The following is a 17,985-nucleotide window of genomic DNA, read 5'->3' on the forward strand; positions in this document are numbered from 1 at the left end:
GGAGGAACCGGGGGGACAAAGGGAGGAACAGGGGGGACACGAGGGGATGGAGGAACCGGGGGGACAAAGGGAGGAACAGGGGGGACACGAGGGGATGGAGGAACCGGGGGGACAAAGGGAGGAACAGGGGGGACAGAGGGAGGAACAGGGGGGACACGGGGGGATGGAGGAGCCGGGGGGACAGAGGGAGGAACCGAGGGGACAGAGGGGACAAGGATGCCTGCCAGCATCACCCGCGCGTCACCGCACGCTGCCAGGCGCTTCCTTCCTGGCACTGCCACCGTGTGCCGTGTCACCGTGTCCCTGGGGCAGGACGTGGCGAGCTGGGGACCCCCACGGGCAGGACGGTGCCGGTACCCGCTCAGCCCCAGCGCTGGTGACAGCGGCTGGCTCACGGTGAGGGGACAGGCAGGGACAGGGACAGGGACAGGCAGGGACGTGCTGAGGGCACCGGGACACAGAGCCCGGAGCGGGCACAGCCCGGGCTGACCCCGGAGCCCGCCCGTGCCGCCGCACACGTCCGACACATGGCGGGGCCGGCTATAAATAGCGCCGGCAGCCCGGGCTGAGCCTGCTCGGGGCCCGCGGGGCTCCCCCCGTGCTCCCCCTGCCTCGGTTTCCCCACGGCCAGCAGGGACACGCGTGTCCCCAAGGTGTCCCCCAAGGTGTCCCCTAGCGCTGCACCCCGTTTGTGGCGGCATCCAGGGGGTCTCAGCAGGCTCCCCTTTGTGTCCTTGTCCTGGGGAGCCGGTGGAAATGTCCCCGTGTCCTGTGAGCTGCAGGGACGCCACAGAGGCAGAGCTGGGACATGGCAGGGCCCACAGGGAAACTGAGGCACGCTGGGGGCTCCAGTACCACATCCACCCCCACCAGCAGCGTCCCATCCCTGGGCAAGAGCTGCTGAGGGGCACCCAGGGGTGCTGGGGGACAGGGTGGGGTGGCAGAGGTGGGCTGAGATGGAGGGACATGGGGCACAAGCAGAGCCTCATCCCTTCCCGCTCCCCCCACCCCCATTTGGAGCCCCCAACACCCCTCCCGTGATGAGGAAGCTGCAAAATTAGGTCAAAGCGTCCATTATTTAACAGGAACGGAGGAGCTGGGGCCAGCAGCTGAGGCTGGGGCCGCAGCCCAGGAGAGGGGATGGGGAGGACAGGGCTGGGTCCCACAGCTGGGGGGCAGGCAGGGATTGGGGGGACAGGGGTGAAACACGGGGCACAGGAGACAAAGCTGAACGAAAATGACTTTTATTTCATGGTAGAAGATAAAAGAAATCCCCCCTGTCCTCTCCCCCCCACCAAAGGGGTCCCTGCCCCTCCTGTGCCACTGCCAGCACTGGGACCCAGGGCATGGATGGCACTGGGAGGATTCTCCCTGCAGCCAGAGCGGGCAAGAAGGTTCCAGAGAACCCCAGAAGGCTCTGAAAGAGTTGGGAGCAAATATAGTCCAGGATTCATGGCAGGAGCAACATCAGACCTCCAGGGTGGCAAAGGCGACCAGGAGCACCCCACTCACCCTACAAAAAGGCTGAGGGGGACACAGAGGGGCTGGGGGGCTGTCCCAGCCTCCCACCTAAGCTCCCATCATGCAGCAATTACAATAAAACATTAATAATATTATTATTACATTAAAATATTAATAAAAAGACCCCAGACTGACAGCCCCCAGGGCAGAACTTGACAAATGTCCAAAACCTTGGGAGCCACTTGTTGGCTCTTGCCACAGCAGCAAAATCCCCCTTGGGGCCACGGGGAGGGGGTTGCTGGGGGGGTCAGTGCAGCCCCTGGGTGAGGATGCTGCCCACCAGCGCCGTGTCCTGCAGCCTGTGCTCCAGAGCTGCCTCCTCCAGCATCAGGGAAACCTGGGAGGGAGAAAAAGGGTGCTCAGCATTGAGATCCTGCCCTGCCCCACTGGGATACTGCATTGTATCCCAGTGCTGTCACCAGAACAGGGGTGCTCAGCACCAAGATTCTGCCCTGCCCCACCACTGGATCACATCCCAGCGCTGTCCCTGCCCCAGCACCCCACGGTACCTTGGCCAGCCGAGACTCCTTGGCCCTCTTGAGCTCGAGGACCCCGCGGGACTCCAGGAGGGTGACAAGGGACAAACACTCGGCCTGGTCCACGGCCGGGAGCTGCTGCCGCCGGCACACCTGGCTGTAGGTGTCGTGGAGCTGGGGAGGGCAGGGAGGGGGGGGGGGGGGGGTTACACCACAGCAAAACCCCCGAGGGACACCCCAGGGACACCCCCCCACTGCCCTGAGAGGGTCCCAATGCCACTCACCTTCCCCAGGGTCACCTCCCGGGCGTGGGAGCACCGGGCAAGCAGGAGCAGGGAGCAGAGCAGCACCTTCTGCTGCAGGGGAAAAGTGTCCTGGGCCCCCCGGGACCCCCCTGCCAGGCGGTCCCCAAACACCTCCGAGAGCACGCGGGAGATGTGCAGGAGCCCCACGCGCTTGGGGACAGGGGACACCGGGGAGTCACCTGTGGGACACACAAAGGATCCCAGGCAGGTGAGAACAGGGAGAGAGGTTCACAAAGGGAGCCCAATTCTCACTGAGGAGCTCCAGCAGGGTTTTGGCTCTGACTCACCCCTGGGCAGTGGCTTGAGCAGGGTCTGGCCTCGCACCTCCAGCTCCACAACCTCCACAGCGCGCCTGGGGAGAGACAGCCCTGAGTGCCAGGCATGGGCACCCCATGCATGGGCACCATGGAGACTCCCAGGGACCAGTCTGGCTGGGTTTTGGGGCACACACTGACCTACAGACATCCAGGGCCTTGCGAGCATCACCGGAGACTGCAGAGACCTTGCGGGCACAGAACTGGAGCGCAGCAGAGTCCAGGACGGGGTCACCTGCCACCTGCGGGGCACCAGGGCCATCAGTGCTGCCACCCCTGTGGGCAGAGCACCTCATGGCCCCCCCACTCTGTCCTCCCCGTGTCCCCACCTGTCCCAGCCTCTCCTGCAGGATGAGGGTGAGCTGCTCCTTGGTGTAGGGGGGGAAGTGCAGCAGCCGGGGTTTGGCAGACAGGTGGGCTCCCAGCCTGGCCAGGCTCCTGTCTGTCAGGTCCAGGGCATTGGCCAACCCTGCAGGGCGAGAGGAAGAGGAGGATGAAGGCTGTTCTCCAAGGAGGGAGCAGGAGGGAAGTCTCCATCAACTGCCTCTAAAGAGGAAGGGTGCCCAGGAGAGCAGTGCACCCTCTCACATATCCTGCACACTCACCCACGAGGACGAGCCTGGAGCTGGGCAGCTGGGGCCACTCAAAGAGGGTGTAGAGCACGTCCTGGCCTTTGCTCTCCAGCTGGTCCAGCTCATCCAGCACCAGGAGGCTGTGGGAGAGCCCAGATCAACCCCTGCTCTGTCCTGTTCCCCTCACAGCACCCCAAGCAGGGAGGGCAGAGCTGCTGCATCCAGGAGAATCCCACCCCACCCAGCAGAGACAGGGAACTCACACCATGGGCCCCTGGGCCGTCAGATGCTTCTCCAGGCTCCTGATCCGCTCCCGTCCCGTGGCCACGGGCAGCCCCAGCTGCTGTGCCAGGGCAGGGAAGACGCTCTGGGGGCTGCCCAGTGCCATGCAGTTCAGCACCACAGTCCTGCTGCCAGCCAGCTTGTCCTGCCAGGAATGGGAATGTTAGAATGTTACACCAGCCCCATCCCACTGCCCCAGAGCTGCCCCACAGCCTGGCATGGCACACACCTTGCAGTCGAGCAGGACACGGCTCAGACAGGCAGTTTTGCCAGTGCCAGGGGCTCCAGACACGTAGAGGCTGCCGGGCCGGCGCCCCAGGACGTGTTCCAGCAGGAACTGCCGCAGCTGCCCCGTCTCCTTCTCCCTGCCCTGCAGCCGCTCGGGCACGGCCGCGTGCAGCACCTGCTTGGCCTGCTGGTAGCAGCTACCTGCACGGGGAGCAGGGGGATCAGGGAGGGAGGTGGCACTGCAGGGAGCCCATCCCAGCTGGTCAGCATCCCCATCCTCATCCCTGCCTTCATGTCTATCCCTAGCTCCATAGACGCATCCCTATCCTCATAACCCCAACCCCATCCTTTGCTCCACACCTTCAACTTGACCCCTATCACCATCCCAGTCCATATTCCCAACCCCTATCCCATCCCTGCATCCTCATCCCATCCATAACCCCACAGCCAGCCCTGCATCCCCATCCCATCCATAACCCCATACCCACCTTCCTGCACCCCCATCCCATCCATAACCCCACACCCACAATCCCATATCCACTTTCCTGCATCCCCACCCCACCCATCACCCCATACCCAGCCCGGCCCACACCCATCACCCCATTCCCACCTTCCTGCCTGAAGAGCTGTGTCCGTGGGTGCTGCCCCGAGCTCCGGGGTGTCTCTGGCCCCCCTCTCCGTGGGGATGGCCCCAAGCCCTTGGGCTGCTCGGGGGAGGCCGAGGGGTCCCCAAAGAGCAGGCGGCGCCCCTGATTCTCCTTGCTGCGTTTGGCCGGGGAGCAAGATAAGGCATGGGGGACATTGCACAGGTTGTCATCACCTGCGGGGACAACAGGCTGGTGGTGACACAGGGCCGCTCTCCCTGGGGGAGTTTATCCTTCAGCCCCCCCAAAACCCCGGGGGAGCAGCTCTTCCTCCTGAAATGAGGGTGAAGCCGCAAACGCAGCTGGACCAGAGCTGGATGAGGCTGGGTCCGTCTGTCTGTCCCAGCCCCCCCGGGATGAGAAGGGGGATGCACTCCCCACGGGGCTGGGTCCGTCTGTCTGTCCCAGCCCCCCCAGGATGAGAAGGGGGATGCACGCCCCGCCATTCCTGGGGGTGCCGGTGGAGGGACTCACCCAGGCGTTTGCGGGGGCTCAGGGGCTGCGTTTTGGGGCTCAGGGACTGCGCTGTGGCTCGGCCTGAGCGCGTGTCCGGGCTGGCCTGGCCGGAGGAGCCCGAGGCTTTGGGACGCGGCGAGGGGCGCAGAGCAGGGGCATCGGGGTCGCTCTTGGCCGAGGGGGCAGCGAGGCGTCGGGCGCTCCGCGTTCGGGGGAAGCTGATGGTGGGCTGGCTCTGCGGGCTGCTGCTGGCCATGGCGGGGCTACGGCTGGAGGAGAAAACAGCGGTCAGGTGAGAATAAACCACCAGCCCCGCGGGTCCCGGCCACCCCCTGCCCCCTGAGTCCCGGCCCCCACCGCGCTGCCCCCCATTTATGACCCCCATGTCCCCCCAAACCCCCTTGGGTCCCCCCCGGCTCCGCGCCGCTGCCGCCCCGACCTTCTCGCGCCAAATCAGCCCCGGCTCCGCACTTCCCGCCACCAGGCCGAGCTGGCCCCGCCCCCTTCTCCCCATTGGCTGCGCCGCTGCCGCCGCCGCCAATTGCCGCGGCCGGAGGAAGGGCCGCAACAGAGCAGCCAATCAGCGAGTGCAGCCGAGGCAGGGCGGAAGGAGCCGAGCGCGGCGCGCGGAGCATGCTGGGAGCTGTAGTCCGCTTGCGGGTACCCCGCGCTCCCAGTTCCCCCAGTGCTGCCGCGGCCCGCACCCCCCGACCCAGCCTTCCCCGTGCTCCCAGTGCCACCAGTTCCTCCTACATTGCTTTTCTGCTGCCGCCCAGTCTTGTCTCTCCACACTCCCAGTACTCCCCACCCTTCCTCCCAGTATTCCCCACGGCGCTTCTCCCATTGCTCCCAGTGCCCACGCGCGCCAATCCCCCTCCCCCTGCTCCCAGTACCCACAATCCTCCTTCCCAGTGGTCCCAGTGCCACCAGTAACCCCGATCCTGCCTTCCTGCTGTGCTCCCAGTACCCTCCACCCTGTCTGCCAAAGTGCCCTGCTCGCAGACCTTGGGGCATCACCTCCAAAAAAGAAAAGGGGTTCCTGGGAACCTCCCCCTTAGGCAGCGTCCTTGACATCATTACTTTATTACTTTTATTTAAATGTAATTTCCAGCTCCTCCAAATTCCTGTTCCCTTTTAAAAGGGCCCCTCACTCCAGGAGGGGCAGAACCGTATTGAACCTTTATTTAACCCAAAGGGCAGCACTGGGGGGGGCCTCATTCTCCAGAGAAACCCCCCACTCACCCCTCACCCACCTCGCTCCAGCCTCAACAGGGGAAGGTCCATCATCATAGAAAAAAAAAAATAATCCCCTGAATGAGCCCAAACCCGATTGCAGGGGTGGCCCCCTGCACCCTGTGCCCTTCCTGCTATGGTACAAAGAGATCAGTAACTACGTTAGTGTGACCCCCCCGTGGGACAGGGAGTGTAAGGCAAAACATCCCCGGCCCCCAGGGCCCCCCCACGTGCCCCCCGGTGTGCCAGACCCAGCACCAACGGCCCCCTCCCCATGTCATTAGTGTTTCCTCGTTAAAATGCTCAAGTTTGGGGGGAGTCAGCAGTGAGAGCCAGGGGAGCAGTGGTTTTGAGGGGGGCACATGGGGGTGTGCCCCCCTGTGGAGTCAGAGAAAGGGGGTCCCCACCAGCTCTTGGGGTGTCCCTGCATGGTCCCACTCATGTTCCCCCCTGCCTCCACTGGCTCCTGTGCAAAAAAGCAATGGGCTGTGCCGGGATGACAAGGTTCCACCAGGATCACGAGGCTCTGCCGGCCTGTCCCGCTCCCCCTCACTTTGGGGGGGTGTCACAGCGTGTCCATCCCCTGCCTGACCCCAGCCACCCCTCCATGAGCCCCCTGGTCCCCACAGCCAGCACACAGCTTGGCCTCAAGTCCTGTGCCTGGCTCCCAGGCAGATCCATGAGGAGCAATGAGGGATGGCCCCATCCAGGCTTGCCACGAGGTCACCGACTCCTGGGGGGTGCATAGATGAGGTGAGGCTGGCGGAGCACGCTGCGCTGGGGGGATCTGGTGTCCTGGGAGAACCAGAGAGGCTGGGAGTGTGTCATGCAGGATCCGGGGCGCTGGGAGCTGGGGGGGGTCCGGCTGAGGAAGGGGAAGGAGCTCCACGTCTCTGCTCTGGAACAATCCACCCGCACAGCCCGCTTTCACCTGGGGATGGGGGGCAGAGGGGGAGCCCCACGCGTGGCTGCAACACAAGGAAGCCTGTTGGAGCTGTGCAGAGCCGGATCCAGCACGGCTGCTCTTCCTCCCTCCCTCCTCCTCCTCCACACCCCCGCGCCAGCTGCCGCCCCCCCCCCCCGACCTCCCCGCGGAGATCTGGAGCCTGGGATTTGCGCCTGGCAGCAGCCGCTGCAGCCGCACCGAGCTCGGGGCTTTTCAAACCCGCATTAAACATTCATGGCTCTAAAAATAAACGAGCATCCCATTCTCCCCGGAGTCTCCGCCGGGATCCGCAGCGCTGACGTGCAGCACCAAGGGCACTTTGAGCTCTGCTGGGTCCGAGTGCCAGTGCTTGGGGTTTATCCTGAGGGTCTGCATCTCCCCCAGCCCCTGCCCAGCCCTGCCCTGGCTGTGGGGTCCTTTGAGATCCTCTCTGGTGGCAAAGGTGCTCAGCAAAGGCAGGAATGAGGTCTGCAGGCATACCAGGAGCAAGTGGGATAGAGCATCCATACAGCAGAAACTTCTGCCCTGCCCCACAGCACAGAGAGCTGCCTTTAAGGACCCCTAGGAATGGGGCTCAGGACCCCTGGAAATGGGGCTCAGGACCCCCAGAACCCCAGCAGGGCCGAGGGCACGGCCATTGCACCACCCACCACCCACCCTTCACAGCTTGGGCCCCCTGGGAATGCGGCTCAGGACCCCTGAGAATGGGGATCAGGATCCCCTGGGAATGGGGCTCAGCACCCCCAGAACACCAGCAGGGCCCAGGGCATGGTCACTGCACCACCCATCCCGTGCAGGGACAAACAGCACAGTGCCAGCCATGAGGGCACGAGGGAAGAGGGAATTTGGGACACCTCTTCCTCACCTCTGTTTGTTTTGCTGGGGTAGATTCTCTGGAAGTATTTATATTCCTCTGGGGCTGGGAAGTCTTCAACGGGGTGAAAGGAGTATTTGGATTCAAAGTCATCTGTGAAGAAACGGCAAAAAGGAGCAGGTGAGAGAGGGGGGCTCTGGGGGAGCCTGGCCAAAGCCACCGGGCTCGGCCCTGAGGGGGATCCGTGCGGGGCGCCACTCACTCACCCAGGAATGCTCTGACGGCGGAGATGGAGTCGCGGTGCCCGTTGCGCACGGGCGGCGGCGGCGGCGGGGGCCCGGCCGGGGTGCGGGTGGGTGGCGGCGGGGGCTTCCCCCGGCTGGGGGGCTCGGCGGGGCCGTGCAGTCTGTAGGGGGGTGGGGGCGGGGGGGCGTCGCGCCCCCCGTTCCGCAGCATCGGCGGCGGGGGCGGCGGAGCTGCGGGGACAGCGGGGTCAGCGCCGAGCGCGGCATTCCCGGGGCAAAGCCAGGGACATCCCCCGGAGCGTTCCAGGCCAGCTGCCGCGCCAGACCGCGGCCCGGGGATGCTCCTACGCGTGCCCGGAGATTTCCTGCTCGCTCCTGACATCTGCATTCCTCATCCCTCCACCAGCTGCGGTGCAGGGACCAGCCAGCCCAGCTGTCCCACGGCTCACCGTCCAGCCCCACAGTGAGCACAGGTCCCTCTGCACCAGAGGAGATCTCAGGAGCAGCTACAATCCAGAGAGTCCAAGGGCAGCAGCTCCACATGGAGCCAAGATGCTGCCTGCCAGCACTGGAAGCCACATCCGCAGTGTCACCGAGGCAGTGACAGCACCCACAGCCCCTCTGACCCACCTCTCACTCCTGCCCAGCCTCCCGCAGAGGCTCCATGGCAGTTCGTGCTCCTCATTAGCCTAATTACACTCGGGCTGACAGCGCAGATCCCCAGCTGTAGCTCTGAGGAGGGATTCTGGCAGGGCCAGAAGGACGGAGTGGCTTGGCAGGGGCCCAGGCAGGAGCTGCAGTCTGGACGGGGAGCCCAGGAGTGCACGGGGGGGCACCGGGGCACGGCCAACAGCAGTCCCAGCCACGGGGACACACTCCCAAGGGCTTCTCCCTGCTCTGCCATAGCTTTGTGCACCTTCCCAGTGACATTTAGGAAGCTCAGGGGACCTATGCTGTCCCGCATTCTCATCTCCCACCCCAGAAGAGTATGGGCAGGAGTTGCCCAGCCACAACCCAGCGCCAGCACCAGGCTTGGAAGGAGCTGGATTATCACGGGACATGACCAAGGACATGTGTTAAACATGGCACTGCTCAGTGCCCCAGCTCAGCCCATCACCACATGCAGAACACTCCCTGTGCCCAGAAGCCAACTCTTGCCACCCTGATCACCCCAGCTGCCCCCAGGCACCGTGGGTCGAGCAGCCCTTACCTGCTCCACGGCTCGGGGGGTCCCTGGCCGGCGGCGGGGGGCGGCTGCTCTGCAGGTTCGGGGAGGCAGCAGCGGGCGGCGGCGGCGCCAGACCCCGCAAGGGGCCCGGTGCCTTCCTGTGCAAGGAGTTGTGTCTCTGCGGCAGCTCCGGGGCCGACTCGCTGCCGGGGCTGGAGGGGCCGTTGGGGACACCGGGGGGCTGCCGGTACGGGGGCGGCGGGGGGGCGAGGGACTGGCCCTGAGCGCCCGAGCGGAGGCTGACGGGGGAAGGGGGGGGTTTGATGGGCGGCGGGGCGGGGGGCCCGTCCCTGCTGCCGGGCGGGCGCTGTCCCGGGGCGGGCGGCAGCGGCTTCTCCCGGTTGTAGGGCGAGGCCTTGGCGTGCGCTGCAGGGGGGGCCGGGGGGGCGGCGGCGCGGCGTCCCGGCGGCGGGGGCGGCGGGGCCGAGGAGCTGTGCTTCATGCCGGTGCCACCGGCGGCGCCGGGCCGCGACAGGTCAGGCAGGGAGGGTCTCTGCGTGCGCGGCAGTTCCGGCGGGGAGCCCCGGCTGCTGTCAGCATCGTCCTGAGGGCGGCTGTTGTTGGCCGGCACGGGGGGCCTGGGAGCAGCTGCTCGGGAGCCAGGGACTTGTAGTGTTTGTTTAGTGGAGCTGTCTGCGGGGAAGGAGAGCACGGTGAGGGGTTGGGGATGGCACGGGAGCAGTGCCCTGTCCATGCACAGAGCCACGGCCAAGGAGGGCAAGGAACGGTTTGTTGGCACACGCAGGGAGCTGGCACCGAGCACAGCCACACACGGCTCCTCTCTCACCACTCTACTCTGTGGTCACCACAGAGAACACACAGAGTTCAGCAACACACGAAACTCCTGCACCCTCCAAGAAGTCTGTGTGTGGGGCTGAGGCTCAGGGAGGGCACAGCTGGGATGTGATTTGGGGTCCTGCCTCTTAACAGCTAAAATCCCCAGGGATACACAGTGAGATCCTCAACCCCTTCCTGCTCAGGGCCCTCCCCAGGAACCCCCACGCAGACCACGGGCCGGTGGCCATTACCTGAGCTGTCCTTGACTCCCACAGGTCTGAGCTTGGGAACGCCACCTTGGAAGAGGCCGCCCTTGGGCTGGATGGCAGCTGAGCCGGAGCCGTAGCTGCTGCCGCCGCTGCCCTTGGGCTCTGAAAGGAGGGAGGCAAAGAGGTTAAGCCTGGAATTATCCGCTCCTCCAATGAGGAGCTGCTGGGAACCAGATGGGCAAGCGCCCTGCAGGGTACGGCTGTGCCCAGCGTGGGGCTGGGACCCTCCTGGGGACTCACTTTCCAAGATGGGTGCACTCCTGTCATTGATTTGGGTCACTTTCCTGAGCTTGGTCCCTTTACAGATGTCCTGCAGGAGGGCCCCGCGGCCCCGTTGCTCCTCTCGGCTCAGCTTCGGCGGCTCCGTGTTCGCCTGGGGAGGAGCAGAGGCTCAGCACCTCCCCAGGATTCCCCCCCAGCACAGGAACAGCCCAGCTCGGCATCCCCACCTCCCAGAGCACCCCAGCCCTGCCACAGGCAGCCCTCTCCAGAGGGAAGTGGCCTCTATGGGCACAGGCGACCCCTACCTGGCTGAGGGTGGGGGGCGGCGGGGGGCCGGGGGGTGGTGGCGGGGGAGGAGGGATCGGCATCCTGGCGGCTCCGGGTCTCAGTGCTGGGGGCAGGCCTGGGCACTCATGCCTGCAGGAAGGGAGGAAACAATCAGGGAAAGCTGGAGGTGAAACACAGCCCCGGGGAATTGTGCAGAGCAGCAGCTGGAGCTGCTCTCCCAGGCTGTCCCAACACCTTGGAGCAGCAGGTGCCAGAGGTGGGAGCCAGCACATCCCCACCCCAAATCCCCAGCACATCCCCACCCCAAATCCCCAGCACATCCCCACCCCAAATCCCCAGGGCTCCCTGCAGTCAAAACCCAGGACATGTCTCACATAACCACCTTGCTCAGCAGACAAAACCTGGCCAAGCTGATCCTGCACCATCCATCAGCTCCTCCAGCTGCAGCCAGGGGCTCTGCTCACTTGGGAGGGTGACAGCAGCCCCCCAGCACTGGCATGTGGCCCCATGGCCTCTCCAGCCACTGCCAGGGCAAATTTGCCAGATGGCTCCAGCTCCAGAGCAGCAGGAAGCAGCACAGGACTGTCCTGTGGCTCCCTCCCATCCCTGAATTTCCCGACCTCTTGTCTCCTACATCAATAACCCCCCCAGCACTGAAGGCTCTCTGCACCCCACAACTCCAAAGCCCCCTCAAAGCTGTCCAAGCAGAAACCAGCTTTTCCAGCACAGATCTGGCAATGCTCCAGCTCCTCAGAAGCCCAGAACAAACCTGTCTGGCACCACGGCTCACCTGGAACAGCTCGCGGGGCTCCGCGGGCCCGGCAGCTCCGGTCGGCACTGCAGACAGAACACAGAGGGACTGGGAACAGGAAGGGGAGCCTGAATCATTGGGAAGTCACAGGCCCTCGTGCCACTGACAGCAGTGCTCAGGTAGGGCCTTCCACAGCACCGGCTCAGGGAATAGGAATGTGGTGACTGCAGGCCTTGCTCACCACATAGAGAGTCCCAGCAGCTCAGGGCAGACCCTGAGGCAGGGGACAAATGTCCCTCTCTGGGCCACAGATGTCCTTCCCACAGGAAAACCTATTCCACAGTCACTAACGGGAAGCACACCACCACAGGAGGGAAGGACAGGGCAGATTCACACCTGAAACTTCCCATTTCCGAGCCCTGACCTCCAGGGCAGGTGACAGAGGGCACAGTGGGAACAGCCCCCACCGCAGGGAAAGTTCCTTTATGACTCAGGTTTGCACCAGGTATTAACAACCAGATCCCTTCTCCCACTCATCTCCTGCTAGATAAACTGCAACTTCCTAATCCCACAGGACACAGGTCCATCCTCTGGCAGACATTCCCAGGGTGTGAGAATGGGAAGCAGGGAGCAATAGCAGCAGCTCCCCTGCCCTCGGGCAAACCACTGCCTCTGGGGTTCAGGGAAATAAATAAATACCCAAACTGCTTTTTAATTAAAATCAGCTCTTCTGCCCTGTGAGAAGTCCTCAGCTACAGCTTCATCAGGAAGACATTCTTCCCTCTATCTTATGGCATTTTCCAAGTCCCTGAGCATCCAGCTCCTCACAACGTGCTGCTCCTTCTCCCCAGCCCGAGCTCGAGGCCTCCCACCCAAGATCCAACATCCATCAACCCCTCTGGACACTCCAGTCAGGAACAACACCCAGCAAACCCATCCAGCCTCAGCCTTTCCCACTGGAGCAGGATCACAGACGGCGCTGAACGTGCTCGTCTGGGACGTGTTGGAACAGGAGCATTTTCCCTGTGCTCCTTCCCACCCGCGGTGGGATCACAGGGCCAGGGTGGCACGAGTGGCTCCGGGCAGAGCCCTGCCGTGCTGGATCAGCTGCTGGAGGGAATTAGCAGGGATCCAGCTGAGGAACACACCAGGTAAGGAGACTCCTGACTGGGGCTCGTGTGTCACAGCCCTGAGCCAGCACAGGAGCGATGCCAGGGCCAGCACCTTCCGACCCACGGGAACGTCACGCGTTGTGTCCCCGCTCTGCTGCTGTGCCAGCAGGGTGACACTTCCCTCCGTGGCCCCTGTGACAGCAACTCATCTCACAGACAGACAAACAGGGATTTGTCAGCTGGCACAAACCAGCCAGTGCCACCCGTGCCAGGCCAGCACTGCTGGGGTCTCTCAGTGTGACCTGCTGACAGCCTGTGACAGGCTCCAGACAGCCCACAGGGGACAATCCACAGGGACAACCCACAGGGACCTGCAGGACAAGGGGGATATTTCTACAAACACATCACGAGTCACTATCTCCCCTCTAAGGTGCCCTTAAAGCAAAACCTGCGCTCGGATCCAGGCTCTGACCTAGAAGAGCGAGAGGAAAGGAGAGAAGAGTTTAAGCTAAAGCAGCTTGAGGATAAACTGGAGCTGAATTCCCAAGAAACAGGTCATTCCATTTCGGTGCACGGCCCCGTTCGGGCTGGGGATTAACAGCAAAGGTCACATTGAAAAACCAAAACCGAGAGGCCCCGAACTCAACTCGGCACACACGGCTGGGAAAAGCTGAGAGCTCCGGCTGGGAACGGTGCCTTTGAAATACAGCCTGGATCTTTCATGTGCAAGAAGACAGACCCAGCTGATACAGATTAGGGAGACAGCAGCTAAATCCTCCAGGAAAGGAAAAAAGGGGGGAGTTTTCCTCGCAGCACCCCTTCATGCCTGGTAGAAGTTATCCCTGTGAACAACGCTCTGACTTCTCTGCACTCTTTCTTTGTTCTTCCCTATCAGGACCCTTCCACCAAGACACATCAGAGCCTCTGAGGGCTCCGTAAGCTGTGTGGCAGCTCCCTGTGCTCGCAGGGAAAGTGGCTGGGAAGAGCTGAATCCAGAAACATCAGCGGATAAAAGCTGGGCTGAGGCAGGAGGGGCAGGTTTACACAGTGCCTTTGCTTTTCCAATCCAAACCAAACCTCAGGAAAGCTCTGAGCAAAGCAGGAGGAAAACAAGGTGTGAAAAGCTGTCCCTCGGGAGGAGGGAGACATCAGCAGATCGAGGTCACCCTGTGGAAAGCTGCTGTTCCACATGCTGAAGCCCACCATGGCCACAGACGCCTCGGCAGTGATTTGGATCAGCACTTCCCTGCCAACCCTGCAATCAAAACATTCCTAAACCCCAAGAACTTGACATTCAGCTGCCCCTCGTCCCCTAAAAGCAGCAGGATTGGGCAGATTCTGCCCAGCCTGGGAGACATGCCACGTTTTCCAGGCATTTTTCAAGTCCCTGTTTGCTGTGGAGGGAACTGAAAGGCCCCATCCCGGGGGGGATTGCTGCTGGAGCAGGACAGGCAGCAGCAGTGACCTTCAGCCGCCTATTTCCTCGCTTTTCAGGGGGATTTGGGCTCCGGGCGGATTTGTATTTCACATTTGCAAGCCCGAGCTGCAGCGCCTCATCCTCAGGGAGGCTTTGAACTGCAGATCAAGAGGAATTTCCACCCTCTGATGTCGGTGCAGAAATGCGGCCGCACCGGTTTGGGAACGACTTCCAAGGCTGGACCTCTCCAGCACCCGCCCCCGCGCCTTTATCTTCCCTCTCTTCCCATCCAAAGCCGCAGTTCCTCGTTACCCCCTCCCAAATTCCAACCCTGGCCGTCCTCCCTCCGCAGCCCGACATTCCTGCCCGCTCCCGAGGAGCTGAGGATGCTCCATAAATAATTTATCCCGAGCGACAGCCATCGCAGGATTTAAGGTCATTCAAGCTTTTAAAATCCTATCAGCATGCTTCCCGAGCCGAGCTGCCAGCTCCATTTGGAGCATCCCGCGGAGCCGGCGCATCCCTGCGTGCAGACAGACAGACACGCTCCGGCCCCGCGGGATCCAGACGCTCCCCGTGAATTATTAACGACCCGCGGGCTCTGACGAGGCGTTTTTAACAAAAAACCCCGATCTGCGGAGTTTCTAATTCCTCAGGGATGAGCTCCACAGCCTCAGTTTCCCCATGCATCCACGGCTTCCACAACTTCAGTTTCCCTATCCATCCACAGCTTCCACATCCTCCTGTTTTCCTCTCCACAGCTCCCTTGGCCTCAGTTTCCCCATTCCCACTTCCCACAGCCTCAGTTTCCCCATTCCCACTTCCCACAGCCTCAGTTTCCCCATGCATCCTTAGCTTCCACAACTTCAGTTTCCCTATCCATCCACAGCTTCCACATCCTCCTGTTTTCTTCTCCACAGCTCCCTTGGCCTCAGTTTCCCCATTCCCACTTCCCACAGCCTCAGTTTCCCCATTCCCACTTCCCACAGCCTCAGTTTCCCCATTCCCACTTCCCACAGCCTCAGTTTCCCCATTCCCACTTCCCACAGCCTCAGTTTCCCCATGCATCCTTAGCTTCCACAACTTCAGTTTCCCTATCCATCCACAGCTTCCACATCCTCCTGTTTTCCTCTCCACAGCTCCCTTGGCCTCAGTTTCCCCATTCCCACTTCCCACAGCCTCAGTTTCCCCATTCCCACTTCCCACAGTCTCAGTTTCCCCATTCCCACTTCCCACAGCCTCAGTTTCCCCATTCCCATTTCCCACAGCCTCAGTTTCCCCCATTCTCACTTCCCACAGCCTCAGTTTCCCATCCCCGACCACAGAACCCCCGGCTCAGTCTGTGCCTTGCCCCCATCTCAGGTCACTCAGCAGAGGAAACCTTTCATCAGGAGCAAGGCACCCCGTCCCGAAATCCCGCTGCAGCAAAAAGGAAAAGCAGGAAAAGCCCGTCCTGCCAGCCTTCCCCTGCCGCTCCCCCTTGGCCCAAGAGGCAAAAGGAAGCCGGGAAGGGAGGGAGAGGTGGCACACGAGGGGCTGGGCAGGAACCGAGGGGCTGGGCAGGAAGCGCTCAATGATTCCAGCGGGAGGAAGCGGCAGGAGACGCGGGGACTTCCCGGTTCCTTCGAGCCGGAGCTGGGAATTCCGGGTGATCCCGACACAGCGCGATCCCTCCCGGTGCACCGGGACCCTCCCTCCCATCCGTTGCACCGGGAGCAGGGAGCCCTGGATGTGTCTTGGAACATCCCAGCTTGGATGGGGCTTGCAACAGCCCCTTCCAGTGGAAAATGGGATTTTTCATCCCAGGATTCCACTGAATTCTGTGTCCATGGTCATCCCTAAGCCACCACAGGCTCCAAAAAGTCCGTCTGTCTTTCTGTAGCCCAAATAGCGTCCCCCCTATCAGGTCCCCCCTGTCACTGGGTGTCCCCCAGTGCACCCCCAGCCCTTTCTGGTTCTGGGCACCCACAGGGTGAGAGTCCAGAGGGGTCCCAGGGGTCATAGAGGGGGTCCTGGGAATCAGAGTGAGGGTCCCAGGGGTCATAGAGGGGGTCCAGGGGGGTCCTGGGAAGGATGAAGGGGTCCCAAGGGTCATGGGAAGGGTCCCAGGTAGACACAGGGGTCACATTGGGAGTCCCTGGACCCTGGTCCTGTTCTGGACAGCTCCAACGGGGTCATGGGGAGGGGACCCTGAGGTGACCCAGGAGTCAGGGGTCAATGGGGTCATGGTGGGGGTCTCAGCGGTCATGTCCCAGGGACACTCTGCGGTCAGAGTCTCCATGCTGGGGGTCCTGGGAGGGGTGGAAGGGTCAAGGGCATCAATATGGGGGTCTCAGAGGGGTGGCACTGGGGGTCCCAGGCTTCTGACAGCTCTGGAGAGCCTCAGGTTGGGGGTCCTGGGGAAGGATCCCTGAAGTGACCCAGGGGTCAGGGTGAAAGGGTCCAGGGGTCAGTGCAGGGATCTCAGGGCAGTCCCAGAGGGGTCAGGGTGGAGGTCTCAGACCCCTGGTTCCAGCCAACCCAAAGACAGGAGTCCAAGGAGGGGTAGAGAAGTCCAGGAGGTCAGTGTGGGGATCTCAGGGGTCACAGGGGGTCCCAGGCACAGCCAGGGTGAGGGCACAAGGAGGGTCATGGGGAGGGACCCCACACCAAACTCATGGGTCAGGGTGGAGGAGTCAAGGACAGCACGGGGGTCTCAGTGGAGATCCATGGGGGTCCTGGGGATGGCTCTCAGAGGAGACCTTGAGCTCAGAGTGGGGGTCTCCTTGGTGGTGGCCTCACAAGCCCCCAGACCCGCAGGTTCTGGGCACACCCCAATCTGGGGGTCCAGGGCAGTTCTGGGGAAGGGTCCCTGACGTGACCCATGAGTCGGGGAGGTGGGAGAGCTCCCTGGGGGCAAGGTGGGAGGGTGCAGGGGGTCCATGCGAGAACTCCAGCCCCCCGGCTCCTGTCACTCCACAGCCGGCCCCGCGGAGCCCTCAGCCGGGCCCGGGCACCCCCCAGACCCGCGCAGGCCTCAGCGCGCCCCCAGCCCCGCCGGTCCCGGGCTCCGCACAGGCCCCACGCGCCCACCCCAACCCACCACAGCCCACACCGGCGTCCCGCGGCCGCAGTCCCGGCCCCCCAAGCCCCGTGAGCCCCGGCCCGGCCCCGCCGATCCCCCCCGGCCCTCCCCCGCTCACCCGCGGCTCCTCCCGCCGCTCCCGGCCCCGGCCCCAGCCCCGCCGAACGAAATGGCGGTCCTGGCCCCTCTGCGCCTGCGCGGCACAGCCGGATGTGGGCGGGGCACGGCGGGGCAGCGCCGCCATGATGATGAGGTCGGACGGCCATGAGGGACGCGCCCGTCACCGCCGTATTGGGAAGGTCACGGCGGCTCCGTGAGCACGCAGCGCCGCCGTGTCCCGGTGACCGAAGGCAGAGCGGCACCACCGGGAAGAAATTCCCCGCTCTGTGCCGAAACGCTGCTGAAGGCCGCGACAGAGCACGGCTATACTGCCGGTCCCTCCCCGCTCCTTCCGCCATATTGAGAAGGTCAGCTGACCCCGGCAGTCGCCATATTGGGAGGGCTGACGGAAATCTTTGTCGTCGCCATGTTTGGAAGGTCAGAGATTGGCTCCGCGCTGCCGCCATGTTGGGAAGGTCTACTCCGCATACAGTGACGTCATCGACAGCGGGGCTGTGACGTCACTCCCACCATGACCTCAATCCCTAGCATGACATCACAGACAGGTGCCGGGACAGACTTTTATTGGGGCTCCCCGCCCCACCCCCAGCTTGATTTCTTTTTTTTTTTTTTTTTTTTTTTTGCCTTTTTTTTTCCTCCTTTTTCTTAAAAAATAGATGTACAATTCCGGACAGCGGCGGTACAAAATATACACGTCTGGG

At 63.0% G+C, this 17,985-nt stretch overlaps 2 protein-coding genes across 3 annotated transcripts; both read right to left on the minus strand.

Moving 5' to 3' along the window:
• Positions 1-1,365: 1,365 nt before the first annotated feature.
• CDC6 (cell division cycle 6) lies at positions 1,366-6,182 on the minus strand. Its single transcript, XM_058820540.1, has 12 exons — positions 6,052-6,182; positions 4,817-5,067; positions 4,309-4,518; positions 3,700-3,899; positions 3,452-3,615; positions 3,222-3,328; positions 2,946-3,085; positions 2,758-2,858; positions 2,590-2,654; positions 2,282-2,481; positions 2,031-2,171; positions 1,366-1,858 (listed from the first exon to the last, which is right to left on the minus strand). The coding sequence occupies exons 2-12, from the start codon at positions 5,052-5,054 to the stop codon at positions 1,769-1,771; spliced, it is 1,656 nt and encodes a 551-aa protein (XP_058676523.1). The 5' UTR covers positions 5,055-5,067; positions 6,052-6,182; the 3' UTR covers positions 1,366-1,768.
• Positions 5,853-17,336, minus strand: WIPF2 (WAS/WASL interacting protein family member 2). 2 transcript variants are annotated; one of them, XM_058820539.1, is made up of 9 exons: positions 17,283-17,336; positions 11,611-11,679; positions 10,838-10,949; positions 10,551-10,683; positions 10,293-10,412; positions 9,247-9,897; positions 8,058-8,267; positions 7,843-7,944; positions 5,853-6,999 (listed from the first exon to the last, which is right to left on the minus strand). In XM_058820539.1, the coding sequence occupies exons 3-9, from the start codon at positions 10,898-10,900 to the stop codon at positions 6,959-6,961; spliced, it is 1,320 nt and encodes a 439-aa protein (XP_058676522.1). In that variant the 5' UTR covers positions 10,901-10,949; positions 11,611-11,679; positions 17,283-17,336; the 3' UTR covers positions 5,853-6,958. The 2 variants fall into 2 exon arrangements, with proteins under 2 accessions (XP_058676522.1, XP_058676521.1); XM_058820538.1 differs by lacking the exon at positions 17,283-17,336 and having other exon boundaries at positions 11,611-11,720.
• Between the last annotated feature and the right edge of the window lie 649 nt (positions 17,337-17,985).

The sequence above is a fragment of the Ammospiza caudacuta genome, chromosome 27, assembly GCF_027887145.1.
Source record: "Ammospiza caudacuta isolate bAmmCau1 chromosome 27, bAmmCau1.pri, whole genome shotgun sequence".
Classification (NCBI taxonomy): Eukaryota; Metazoa; Chordata; class Aves; order Passeriformes; family Passerellidae; genus Ammospiza; species Ammospiza caudacuta.

Bases quoted from the DNA above. Each gene is read 5' to 3' on its own strand.
- CDC6 (XM_058820540.1), bottom strand. From the start codon at position 5,054: ATGGCCAGCAGCAGCCCGCAGAGCCAGCCCACCATCAGCTTCCCCCGA. The intron at 4,519-4,816 runs GTGAGTCCCTCC...TTGTCCCCGCAG, and splicing joins GAGCCCCCGCAAACGCCTGG to GTGATGACAACCTGTGCAAT. The intron at 3,086-3,221 runs GTGAGTGTGCAG...CTCGCCCTGCAG, and splicing joins CTCCAGGCTCGTCCTCGTGG to GGTTGGCCAATGCCCTGGAC.
- WIPF2 (XM_058820538.1), bottom strand. From the start codon at position 11,708: ATGATTCAGGCTCCCCTTCCTGTTCCCAGTCCCTCTGTGTTCTGTCTG. The intron at 10,684-10,837 runs GTAGGGGTCGCC...GCTCCTCCCCAG, and splicing joins CGCCCCCCACCCTCAGCCAG to GCGAACACGGAGCCGCCGAA. The intron at 7,000-7,842 runs GTGAGGAAGAGG...CTTGTGTTGCAG, and splicing joins CCCCAGCAAAACAAACAGAG to CCACGCGTGGGGCTCCCCCT.